The sequence below is a fragment of the Mustelus asterias genome, chromosome 13, assembly GCF_964213995.1.
Source record: "Mustelus asterias chromosome 13, sMusAst1.hap1.1, whole genome shotgun sequence".
NCBI lineage: Eukaryota > Metazoa > Chordata > Chondrichthyes > Carcharhiniformes > Triakidae > Mustelus > Mustelus asterias.
The window spans coordinates 49,659,072-49,672,398 of NC_135813.1; the positions used below are offsets into that span (position 1 = coordinate 49,659,072).

At 45.8% G+C, this 13,327-nt stretch overlaps 1 protein-coding gene across 9 annotated transcripts in view; it reads left to right on the top strand.

Annotated features, from left to right (window-relative positions):
- Window positions 1-13,327, top strand: part of LOC144502604 (TNF receptor-associated factor 2-like) — a 109,740-nt gene that overhangs the window by 43,165 nt on the left and 53,248 nt on the right. For 8 of the 9 annotated variants that reach the window (XM_078226729.1, XM_078226732.1, XM_078226728.1 and 5 more), the window contains 2 exons: window positions 1,850-1,928; window positions 3,995-4,093. In XM_078226729.1, coding sequence (XP_078082855.1) covers window positions 1,850-1,928; window positions 3,995-4,093 — 178 coding nt within the window. The remainder of the gene's footprint in view (window positions 1-1,849; window positions 1,929-3,994; window positions 4,094-13,327) is intronic. The other variant, XM_078226736.1, reaches the window with a different exon arrangement.

Here is a 13,327-nt window from a genome sequence, read left to right on the forward strand (position 1 = left end):
GGCTGTAGGGATTCGCATTCTAATCAGTATTCTGTGACTTGATTTTGTGTCCCTGTGCCCTGTTTGAGAGTACATTTCCACTCCATCTGACGAAGGAGCAGCGCTCCGAAAGCTTATGGTATTTGCTACCAAATAAACCTGTTGGACTTTAACCTGGTGTTGTGAGACTTCTTACTGTGTTCACCCCAGTCCAACACCGGCATCTCCACATCATGTTTTCTTTAGAGCAGAGAAGGCTGAGCGGGAAGGACATGATTGAGGTGCATAAGATTATGAGGAGTATGAACAATGTGAATAGGGAGCAGCTGTTTCCCTTAGCTGAAGGGTCAATAACAAGGGGGCATAATTTTAAGGTGAGGGGCAGGAGATTTAGAGGGGATCTGAGGAAAACGTTTTCACCCAGAGTGGTGAGAGTCTGGAATGCGCTGTTTGGGATGGTAGTAGAGGTCGAAAACTTCGCAACTGTTATAAAGTACATGGATGAGCACTTAAAATGTCATAACATTCGAGGCTATGCGCCAAGTGCTGGAAAGTGAGATTAGTGTAGGTTTAGTGTTGTTTGTCAGTGCAGACTCGATGGGTCGAAGGGCCTTTTCTGTACTCTGACTCAATGAGAACAAATGGAGGCAGAGGTCTTGATCTAAAATTGTTGATCTCGATGCTGAGTCCAAGGGCAGAATCATAGAATTGTTACAGTACAGTAGGAGGCCATTCGGCCCATCGAGTCTGTACTGACCACAATCCTACCCAGGACCTATTCCCATAACCCTCATTTACCCTGCAAATCCCCCTGACAGTAAGGGGCAATTTTAGCACAACCAATCAACCTAACTTGCACATCTTTGGACTGTGGGAGGAAACCAGAACACTCAGATGAAACCCACGCAGACATGGGGAGAATGTGCAAATTCCATAGTCACCCGAGGCGGAATTGAACCGGGGTCCCTGGTGCCGTGAGGCAGCTGTGCTAACCACTGTGCCACCATACCACCAGTAGAGTGGGGCCTTTCGGAGAACCTGGACTGCAGCTATGGTATGCCCTATCAATGACTCACATGATTGAAGACTGCCCCCTGACAGAATTCAGCAGGGGGCTCAGAGAGGCCAATTCACTGTGTGGCTCATTTCTGATTGATGCAGTTTAGAAGGAACTTTGCCTGTAGTCCCCTCTGTGCCCCTCTGGTCTCATGCACATGCCTATTTTTTTTTGTTTCATCATTGTTGTCATGCTGTCAATTGGTTAGATTGTAAGCTCTGAATTCCCTCCCTAAATCTCTCTCCCTTTCTTCTCTCCTTCAAAATGCCCCTTCAAAGATCTCTCTTGGTCAAGGCTTTTGGTCTCTCATCCAAATATCTCCGATGTGGCTGTGTCAAATTTAGTTTGATAATGCTCCCCTCAAGTCCTTTGGAACATTTAACGAGGTTGAAGATGCTGTATAAGTGCACAGTGTTGTTAAGGACTGGGTGCCTATTATTGTATCCCACCCCCCAATAGCAACATCAGGCTCTACAAATTCTGCAACACAGACCCACCTACTGAGCACTGTCCCTTGTATATAAAGTGCCAGAGTAACTCCTTGCAGAGAGACTTATTCAGGGGCAGGAAGGATAGTCGAGTAGATCAACCATGATTATTGAATGGCGGAACAGGCTGAAGGGGATGGATGGTCTACTCCTGCTCCCTATTCATTTGTTTGTATTCTGAACAACTACCGAAGTCCTGTGAACGATGGACGAGGTGCTAACGGACACTTATCTGTAGCTCTGCAGTAGCCAGCACCTCCAGGAGAGAGGATTTGGGTTGGGGAGAGGATTTCTTGACGCTGCTGATGATGTGTTCTTGTTTTAGCACTGGCCCACAGAAATGTGCAGCCTGCATCGAAGAGGATATTTATGAAGAACCTTTGTCTCTTTTGGATGCGAGTTCGGTAAGTAAAATCCACAAAGTTTTAAATACTGCAGACAATGAACATAATACGAGTTGTCTTTAGCTCAATCTGGGCATTACCAGCTAGAACTCGGCATGGATTTATTTATAAAATCCTGCACAAATGTCCCAGTCTATCTCACAGATCAGGTGACAGATAGACTGACCTTTTTCAACCCTGATTGGATAATGGAGATCTTGGTGAGATGATAACATTTGACAGGAGAGGCTGATCTAGTTTGCCTTTTCACAATATTCTACTGGATAACCTCTGATAATCCTTAATCCCAAATATTAATAAGAACCTGTTTAGTTCCTGCTTGAAACTCATTAAAATTCTTTCCACTTGTGTCATTATTCTGTTCCATAAACTTACCACCTTTTCATAAAGCGGCTCCTCTTGTATTTTGCCATTTCTTTTGTCTCTATTTTGTAAAGATCATTATGCACTATGGAGCAACCAGGCTGCGTACTGTTCGACTGCAACTGGAGTTCAGGCTGTCTTCATGAAGATGCCTAGCTCTTCAATTTCTTCCATTCCTATAGACATGCTTCCTCTTGACTCTGTCCACTTTAGTATCACTTCCACTCAATCTTTCACAACCCTCTCGGGCTGGGCCTCACCTCGGCTGACATTTGGAAATGTCTACCTCTACTTCCCTACCTCTTCATCTACATTTCCTTTTCATTGCCCAAGCTTCTGCTTATTCTCTTGATTACTCCTCCCTTGGTTCCACGTTCATTTTCCTGATTGTGCCCCTCTGCATCCCCGGGATATATTTCCACATTCAAAGTACAATAAAAATGTTATCTGGTAAAAGAAGTCATGGGGATGCTGGTAGGAGCTAGGGTTACCCCAGCTTCCAGACACTGTTAGAAAAGGAATCGAATAGTTGCACCTATCACCTTTTCCTGTTTCTGGTGATGTCCCATCACAGGGCACAGCCCCCATCTCATGTGTTCCATTATTCAGGAGAGGGTTTGGCAGGATAGAATGAGCTTTAATCTGCCCAGTAACCTGAGCTTGGACTGTTTGACATGAGGATATCTGTAGTGGAAAGTCACACTATAGCATTGGAGCACAGTACTGATGGGTATAGGCTGTCACCTGAGAGGAGTAGAATGGGAGGATAAATTGAAAGCATCAATGTTGAAGTGTATTTAGCTTTCCTGGTATATGGGAATCAAGTTGAGTAACAGCACAAAATGAGTTTGCTTTTTCTGAAAAGTTAACTGCATTTGTGGTTTTAGCAATTTTGCTGCTGTATGTGTTGTAGTTGAGATAAGCCATTCAACCCATCTGACCCCGCCCATCTCGAGAACTGTATGGTTGTATCAGGATTCCCACCCACTATTGCTGATCCATCTTGTCTTAGAGAAGATGTTTCACTAGTGGCGACCAAAATTAAAGTTAAAAGTAAAGTTTATTTATTAGTGCCACAAATAGGCTTACACTAAACTGCAATGAAGTTACTGTGAAAATCCCCGAGTCGCCACACTCCGGCGCCTGTTCGGGTACACTGAGGGAGAATTTATCATGGCCAGTGCACCTAACCTGCACATCTTTGGACTGTAGGAGGAAACCGGAGCACCCGGAGTAAACCCAAGCAGACGTTGGGAGAACGTGCAAACTCCACACAGACAGTGACCCAAGCCGGGAATCTAATCCTGGTTCCTGGCGCTGTGAAGTAGCAGTGCTAACCACTATACCAACGTGCCGCCCTGAAAATTAGGGGGCTTCAGATATAAAATTTAATAAATCCAATAGGGAATTCCAAAAGAGTGGTTAAAATGGAGAGCTTCCTACCGCCTGGAATCATTATAATGAATAGCAGAAATGCATTTAAGGAGAAGGTAGATAAACACACGAGGATGTGAGGGAAAGAAAGATAGATATAGGAGGAGATTCATGTGGAGCATAAACATTGGTCTATCCCATTTGGGCCAAATGGCTTATCTGTCACATGCTAAGTCACAGTTCCCCACCCCATCCTTAGCGGATATTGATCCAAATCACTGTACAAAAGCAAGTTCCTGGAATTGTTGTATTGTTCTTCCCTCTTTTAGGCTTTCCCAGACAATGCAGCTCGCAGGGAACTGGACAATCTGCCCGCAGTTTGTAACAATGAGGGATGCACTTGGAAAGGCACCATTAAGGAATACGAGGTGAGAGGAAAGAGTTAAAACAGAAACGGAAAATTTTACATGAATGTCTGGAACTATACAGTGGGTCTGATGGCATCCTTGGCTGTTGTGGAAATGTTGTTGTGGGCTGAGGGATGGAATATCTGGCAGAGTTCCTATTGCTATCTAGTGCATCCTGCTGGAGTACTTGGCGAGTGTGGACATTGGCTGAGGTTAGGGTTTGACTTGGCCTTTCCTTCCAAGAATCACTCACTGTCTGAGGCCACACACACAGAATGACAGCCTCCAAACCTGGGCAGCTTTACACACCTTTCCTTTTAGGACAGGAGCAAAATTTCAGGGAACAATTGTGAACTCAAGCAACGTCTGATAGTTGCCAGGTTCAAAATAGAGCAGATAACCAAATTGAATATAAAGTATAGAAGAGATCTCAAAAGGCAAATGAAAGGGATGTTACAAAAATGGAATAGCGGTTAATATAAAAGGGAGCCTAAGGGTTTTGCATAAATACATAAATAATAAAAGGGTGGTTAAAGGAAGTGTGCAGCTGATTAGGGACTAGCCAAGGGAGATATTCTTGTGAAAGCAGTGGGGCTGGCTGGGGTATTTAGAATCACTACATTGCAGAAAGAGGCCAATCGACTAATCAAATCTATACCGACTCTACGAAAGAGCATCTCACCCAGGCTCTCCCTTCCACACTATCCCCGTAACCCCGTGCATTTACCATGGCCAATCCACCAAACCCACTCATCTTTGGATTGCGGGAAGAAACCGGAGCACCCGGAGGAAACCCACGCAGATGTGGGGAGAATGCGCAAACTCCCCACAGACAGTGACCCAAGCCGGAAATCGAACTTGGGTCTCCAGAATGCCCCTCTAGTAATAAGAGTTCTGATGAATTGAAATTGAAAAAGTAGAAATTGCTGGGGCCTTGAGAGAAATCTTTGTATCCTCACAGGCTACAGGGGAGGTCACAGTAAGAAGTTTAACAACACCAGGTTAAAGTCCAACAGGTTTATTTGGTAGCAAAAGCCACAAGCTTTCGGACAGGGGTGGTCCCAGAGGATTGGAGAATAGCCAATGTTGTTCCTTCGTTTAAGAAGGGTAGCAAGAATAATCCAGGTAATTACAGGCCGATGAGCCTTACATCAGTGGTAGGGAAATTATTGGAAAGGATTCTTCGAGACAGGATTTACTCCCACTTGGAAATAAGTGGACGTATTAGCGAGAGGCAACATGGTTTTTTTGAAGGGGAGGTCGTGTCTCACGAACTTGATCGAGTTTTTAGAGGAAGTGACGAAGATGATTGATGAGGGTAGGGCAGTAGATGTTGTCGACATGGACTTCGGTAATGCCTTTGACAAGATCCCTCATGGCAGACTGGCACAGTAGGTAAAGTCGCATGGGATCAGAGGTGAGCTGGCAAGGTGGATACAGAACTGGCTCAGTTGTAGAATGATGTGGAGATGCCGGCGTTGGACTGGGGTAAGCACAGTAAGAAGTCTCACAACACCAGGTTAAAGTCCAACAGGTTTATAGATGGTATTTGCTACCAAATAAACCTGTTGGACTTTAACCTGGTGTTGTGAGACTTCTTACTGTCAGTTGTAGAAAACAGAGGGTAGCAGTGGAAGGGTGTGTTTCTGAATGGAGGGCTGTGACAAGTGGCGTTCCTCAGGGATCAGTGCTGGGACACTTGCTGTTTGTAATATATATAAATGATTTGGAGGAAAATGTAACTGGTTTGATCAGTAATTTTGCGAATGACACAAAGATTGGTGGAATTGCGGATAGGGATGGGGACCATCAGAGGATACAGCAGGATGTAGATCGGTTGGAGACTTGTGTGGTGAAATGGCAGTTGGGGTTTAATCCCGACAAATGTGAGGTAATGCATTTTGGAAGGTCTAATATGGATGGGAAATATACAGTAAATGGCAGAACCCTTAAGAGTATTGATAGACAGCGGGATCTGGATGTACAGGTGCACAGGTCACTGAAAGTGGCAACGCAGGTGGAGAAGGTAGTCAAGAAGGCATACGGCATGCTTGCCTTCAGCCGGCTGGGGCACTGATTTTAAAAATTGGCAAGTCACGTTGCAGCTTTATAGAACCTTAGTTAGGTTGCACTTGGAATTTAGTGTCCATTACAGTTTGCCTACCGTCGCACATGGTCCACAGCAGACGCCATTTCCGTGGCCCTGCACTCAACCCTGGAATACCTAGATAACAAGGACACCTATGTCAGACTCCTATTTATTGACTATAGCTCAGCTTTCAACACTATTATTCCCACGAAGCTCATCTCCAAACTCTGGGGCCTGGGCCTTGGCACCTCCCTCTGCGGCTGGATCCTGAACTTCCTAACTCACAGACCACAATCAGTAAGGATAGGCAACAACACCTCCTCCACGATCATCCTTAACACCGGTGCCCCACAAGGCTGTGTTCTCAGCCCCCTACTATACTCCTTATACACCTATGACTGTGCAGCCAAATGCCCCTCCAATTCGATTTTCAAGTTTGTTGACGACATCACTGTAGTGGGTCGGATCTCAAATAGTGACGAGTCAGAGTACAGGAATGAGATAGAGGATCCGGTGAACTGGTGCGGCAACAATAATCTCTCCCTCAATGTCAACAAAACGAAGGAGATTATCATCGACTTCAGGAAGCGTAAAGGAGAACATGCCCCTGTCTACATCAACGGGGGCGAAGTAGAAAGGGTCAAGAGCTTCAAGTTTTTAGGTGTCCAGATCACCAGCAACCTGTCCTGGTCCCCCCATGCCGACATTATAGTGAAGAAAGCCCACCAACTTTCTCAGAAGACTAAGGAAATTTGGCATGTCAGCTACGACTCTCTCCAACTTTTACAGATGCACCATAGAAAACATTCTTTCTGGTTGTATCACAGCTTGGTATGGCTCCTGCTCTGCCCAAGACCGCAAGGAGTGACAAAAGGTCGTAAATGTCGCCCAATCCATCAGGCAAACCAGCCTCCCATCCATTGACTCTGTCTACACTTCCTGCTGCCTCGGCAAAGCAGCCAGCATAATTAAGGACCCCACACACCCTGGACGTTCTCTCTTCCATCTTCTGTCAGGAAAAAGATACAAAAATCTGAGGTCACATACCATCCGACTCGAGAACAGTTTCTTCCCTGCTGCTGTCAGACTTTTGAATGGACTTACCTTGCATTAAGTTGATTTTTCTCCACACCCTAGCTATGACTGTAAAACTACATTCTGCACTCTCTCCTTTCCTTCTCTATGAACGGTATGTTTTGTCTGTGTAGCGTACAAGAAACAGTACTTTACATGTGACAATAATAAATCAAATCAATTCTGGTCGCCACAGTATCAGAAGGATGTGGAGGCTTTGGAGAGGGTACAGAAAAGATTTACCAGGATGTTGCCTGGTATGGAGGGCATTAGCTATGAGGAGAGGTTGGAGAAACTTGGTTTGTTCTCACTGGAGCGACGGAGGTTGAGGGGCGACCTGATCGAAGTCTCCAAGATTATGAGGGGTGTGGACAGAGTGGAAAGTCAGAAGCTTTTTCCCAGGGTGGAAGAGTCAATTACAAGGAGACATAGGTTTAAGGTGTGAGGAGCAAGTTTTTTACACAGAGGGTGGTGGGTGCCTGGAACCCGCTGCTGGGGGAGGTAGTGGGAAAAGATATGATAGTGACTTTTAAGGGGTGTCTTGACAAATACATGAATAGGATGGGAATAGAGGGATATTATCCCTGGAAGAGCAGGGGGTTTTAGTTCAGTCGGGCTGCAGGGTTGGAGGGCCGAAGGGCCTGTTCCTGTGCTGTAATTTTATTTGTTCTCTTTGTTCTGAAAGCTGGAAAAGCTGATTAGCAGAAAAATGGAAGAATGGAATTTGGAGGTGATAAAAATACAGATGAGGGTTTCAGCAGCAGATGGGTGTGGTTGTGGGCAATGTCATGGAGGTGAAAGTAGGTAGTATTTGTTGATAAAGAAGAAATGGGGTTTGTAACTCACCTTGTGGTGGAATAAGATGTAAAGATTGGATCCTGTGAATGGGGATTTCCAAAGTGAAGGACATGGGCAGAGAACCCATTACAGGAAAATCTCCAGCTATGCACAGAAACCAAATGATTCAAATTTTCATAAACCTTTCAGGGTGATTAAACTCTAAGGATGTGTTAGTTCTGATCTCATTCCCCGTAAGGACTCGTGCAAGTTCCATCTTAGTTCTGGCTGAGTTGATTACCAGCAGGGGTTGAGAAACCTGTTTTCACATTTCCATACTAAGATGAAATTTGAGATTATAACTGGGGATTGTTCACAGGCAGTTGTTGTGGGTTTTTAGTTTCAGGTTTGTGCTTTTGTTAGTTGTAGTTTGAATATGAAATGTCACCGTTTTCAAGGCTGAAATGAATGTGAAGAAACCACCACTCTAGTATTCTGACTGAAAGTAACCAATATGAGAGAATGGGCAAGTAGCACTACAATGCAAACTCATTCTGACAGTGGATTGAAGAGTGAAAAAACAAGAAAGTTACAGATGATGAAATCCACAAAAGGCAAGATATGGAATCCGGCACCAATTAACAGGGGAAAAGTTAGAAAATCAGAATCTGTGAGATGATGGAGTAAAAATAAAATTATTCCTTTTAAGGAGAAAAGTGAATACATTAAAAAATTCTGTGGATAAAAGGAGATGAAAATAAATCTAAAATTTTAAGAGAGGCACAAGAGAAAGCTGGGGTTAACAGCACTCCAGAAAACAAATATAAGAAGTTGTATGGGGAACTGAAAAGAGGGATCGAGGGCTTAAAGGGGAGAAGTAAAAAAGTTAGGAGATAATGTGAAAGGAAAAGGTGAAGCATTTAGAAACATAGAAAAACTACAGCACAAAACAGGCCCTTTGGCCCCACAAGTTGTGCCGAACATATCCCGACCTTTTAGGCCTACCTATAACCCTCCATCCTATTAAGTTCCATGTACTCATCCAGGAGTCTCTTAAAAGACCCTATTGAGTTTGCCTCCACCACCACTGACGGCAGCCGATTCCACTCGCCCACCACCCTCTGTGTGAAAAACTTCCCCCTAACATTTCCCCTGTACCTACCCCCCAGCACCTTAAACCTGTGTCCTCTCGTAGCAGCCGTTTCCACCCTGGGAAAAAGCCTCTGAGAGTCCACCCGATCTATGCCTCTCAACATCTTATATACCTCTATTAGGTCTCCTCTCATCCTACGTCTCTCCAAGGAGAAAAGACCGAGCTCCCTCAGCCTATCCTCATAAGGCATGCCACTCAATCCAGGCAACATCCTTGTAAATCTCCTCTGCACCCTTTCAATCTTTTCCATATCCTTCCTATAGTGAGGCGACCAGAACTGAGCACAGTACTCCAAGTGGGGTCTGACGAGGGTCTTATATAGCTGCATCATTATCCCCGGACTCCTAAACTCAATCCCTCGATTGATAAAGGCCAGCACACCATACGCCTTCTTAACCACCTCCTCCACCTGCGGGGCCGATTTTAGAGTCCTATGGACCCGGACCCCAAGGTCCTTCTGATCCTCCACAGTACTAAGAGTCTTTCCCTTTATATTGTACTCCTTCAGCCCATTTGACCTGCCAAAATGGACCACTACGTATTTATCTGGGTTGAAGCCCATCTGCCACTTCTCCGCCCAGTCTTGCATCCTATCTATGTCCCTCCAGACTATCCACAACCCCACCAACCTTCGTGTCGTCGGCAAACTTACCAACCCATCCCTCCACTTCCTCATCCAGGTCATTTATGAAAATGACAAACAGCAAGGGTCCCAAAACAGATCCCTGGGGCACACCACTGGTGACCGACCTCCATTTAGAAAAAGACCCATCTATACCCACTCTCTGCCTCCTTTGGGCAAGCCAGTTCTGGATCCACGGGGCAGCAGCACCTTGGATCCCATGCCCCCTCACTTTTTCTAGAATCCTTGCATGGGGGACCTTATCGAACGCCTTGCTAAAATCCATATAAACCACATCTACCGCTTTCCCTTCGTCAATGTGTTTAGTCACATTTTCGAAGAACTCCACCAGGCTCGTAAGGCACGATCTGCCCTTGACAAAGCCATGCTGAGTAATCTCATAAATCTTGTCCCTCAGGATCTTCTCCATCAGTTTACCAACCACTGAGGTTAGACTCACCAGTCGGAAATTTCCTGGGCTATCCCTATTCCCCTTCTTGAAAATAGGAACCACATCCGCAATCCTCCGGCACCTCTCCCGTCTCCATCGACGACGCAAAGATCATCGCCAGAGGCTCTGCAATCTTTTCCCTCGCCTCCCACAGTAACCTGGGGTACATCCCATCCGGACCCGGCGACTTATCTATCTTGATGCCATTCAACGATTCCAGCACAACCTCTTTGTTAAAGTCCACATACTCAATCTTTTCAGTCCACCGCAAGCCCACAGTACATCCACCCAGGTCCTTCTCCTCTGTGAAAACCGAGGCAAAATACTCATTAAGCACCTCTGCCATTTCTGCTGGTTCTGTACAGATTTTCCCACCTTCACCTTTTATAGGCCCTTTTCCTTCACGTCTCATCCTTTTACTCTTCACATATTTATAGAACGCCTTCGGGTTTTCCTTAATCCTACCTGCCAAGGCCTTCTCGTGACCCCTTCTGGCCCTCCTAATTTCCTTCTTTAGTCCCTTCCTACAAGCCGTATACTCATCTAGATCCCTATCTTCGCCAAGCTCTCTGAACCTTTTGTATGCTTTCCTTTACTTCTTGACTAGGTCCCGCACAGCTTTTGTGCACCACGGTTCCTTTAACCTACCAACTCCTCCCTGTCTGCTCGGAACGTTGTCCTGTAGAACTCTAGTAAGAGGTTTAACAACACCAGGTTAAAGTCCAACAGGTTTATTTGGTAGCAAAAGCCACACAAGCTTTCGGAGCTCCAAGCCCCTTCTTCAGGTGAGTGGGAATTCTGTTCACAAACAGGGCATATAAAGACACAAACTCAATTTACATGAATAATGGTTGGAATGCGAATACTTATAGCTAATCAAGTCTTTAAGATATAAACAATGTGAGTGGAGAGAGCATCAAGACAGGCTAAAGAGATGTGTATTGTCTCCAGACAGTGAGACTCTGCAAGTCCAGGCAAGCTGTGGGGATTACAAATAGTGTGTCATGAACCCAATATCCCGGTTGAGGCCGTCCTCATGTGTGCGGAACTTGGCTATCAGTTTCTGCTCAGCGACTCTCCGCCGTCGTGTGTCGTGAAGGCCGCCTTGGAGAATGCTTACCCGAATATCAGAGGCCGAATGCCCGTGAGCGCTGAAGTGCTCCCCAACAGGAAGAGAACAGTCTTGCCTGGTGATTGTCGAGCGGTGTTCATTCATCCGTTGTTGCAGCGTCTGCATGGTTTCCCCAATGTACCATGCCTCGGGACATCCTTTCCTGCAGCCTATCAGGTAGACAACGTTGGCCGAGTTGCAAGAGTATGTACCGTGTACCTGGTGGATGGTGTTCTCACATGAGATGATGGCATCTGTGTCGATGATCCGGCACATCTTGCAGAGGTTGCTGTGGCAGGGTTGTGTGGTGTCGTGGTCACTGTTCTCCTGAAGGCTGGGTAGTTTGCTGCGGACAGTGGTCTGTTTGAGGTTGCGCGGTTGTTTGAAGGCAAGAAGTGGGGGTGTGGGGATGGCCTTGGCGAGATGTTCGTCTTCATCAATGACATGTTGAAGGTTCCGGAGGAGATGCCGTAGCTTCTCCGCTCCGGGGAAGTACTGGACAACGAAGGGTACTCTGTCCACCGTGTCCCGTGTTTGTCTTCTGAGGAGGTCGGTGCGGTTTTTCGCTGTGGCGCGTCGGAACTGTTGATTGATGAGTCGAGCGCTATATCCTGTTCTTATGAGGGCATCTTTCAGTGTCTGGAGGTGTCTGTTGCGATCCTCCTCATCCGAGCAGATCCTGTGTATTCGGAGGGCTTGTCCGTAGGGTGTGGCCTCTTTAACGTGTTTAGGGTGGAAGCTGGAGAAGTGGAGCATCATGAGGTTATCCATGGGCTTGCGGTACAGTGAGGTGCTGAGGTGACCATCCTTAATGGAGATGCGTGTGTCCAAGAATGCAACTGATTCCGGAGAGTAGTCCATGGTGAGTCTGATGGTGGGATGGAACTTGTTGATGTCATCATATAGTTGTTTCAGTGATCGTTCACCATGAGTCCAAAGGAAGAACTCTAGACACTGAGTGTAGAACTCTCGATGTGGAGATGCCGGCGTTGGACTGGGGTAAACACAGTAAGAAGTTTAACAACACCAGGTTAAAGTCCAACAGGTTTATTTGGTAGCAAAAGCCACACAAGCTTTCGGAGCTCTTAGCCCCTTCTTCAGGTGAGTGGGAATTCTGTTCACAAACAGAGCTTATAAAGACACAGACTCAAATTACATGAATAATGGTTGGAATGCGAATACTTACAACTAATCAAGTCTTTAAGAAACGAAACAATGTGAGTGGAGAGAGCATCAAGACAGGCTAAAAAGATGTGTATTGTCTCCAGACAAGACAGCCAGTGAAACTCTGCAGGTCCACGCAACTGTAGGAGTTACAAATAGTGTGACATGAACCCAATATCCCGGTTGAGGCCGTCCTCGTGTGTGCGGAACTTGGCTATCAGTTTCTGCTCAGCGACTCTGCGCTGTCGTGTGTCGCGAAGGCCGCCTTGGAGAACGCTTACCCGAATATCAGAGGCCGAATGCCCGTGACCGCTGAAGTGCTCCCACTCACCTGAAGAAGGGGCTAAGAGCTCCGAAAGCTTGTGTGGCTTTTGCTACCAAATAAACCTGTTGGACTTTAACCTGGTGTTAAACTTCTTACTGTAGAACTCTCGACAGACGTTCCTTGAAAAACTGCCACCTCTCTTCAGTACATTTCCCCGAGAATACCTCCTTCCAATTTACTCTAATTTAATAACCACTAAATGTCAGAGAACAGTGAGAAAAGATGGGACTGCTTGCAAATGATTGAATTTAATTATGGAGGATGGCAGAGCTCTGGAATATTTAGCATTGTTATTACAATAGGATTAGGAATGTTTACTAGAGGACAATACAAAACACAAAAACTGGGAAGTTAGGGCACAAAAACTGGGATTCCTTCTGGAAGAGGATAGTGCAACATTGGAGTTGGATGACTCACTGGACTCAGGGCTGGATATCTGCTCAAAGAGAGAGAGACTGGTAAACTAGGTCAGTAGAAACCAGCTAGTCT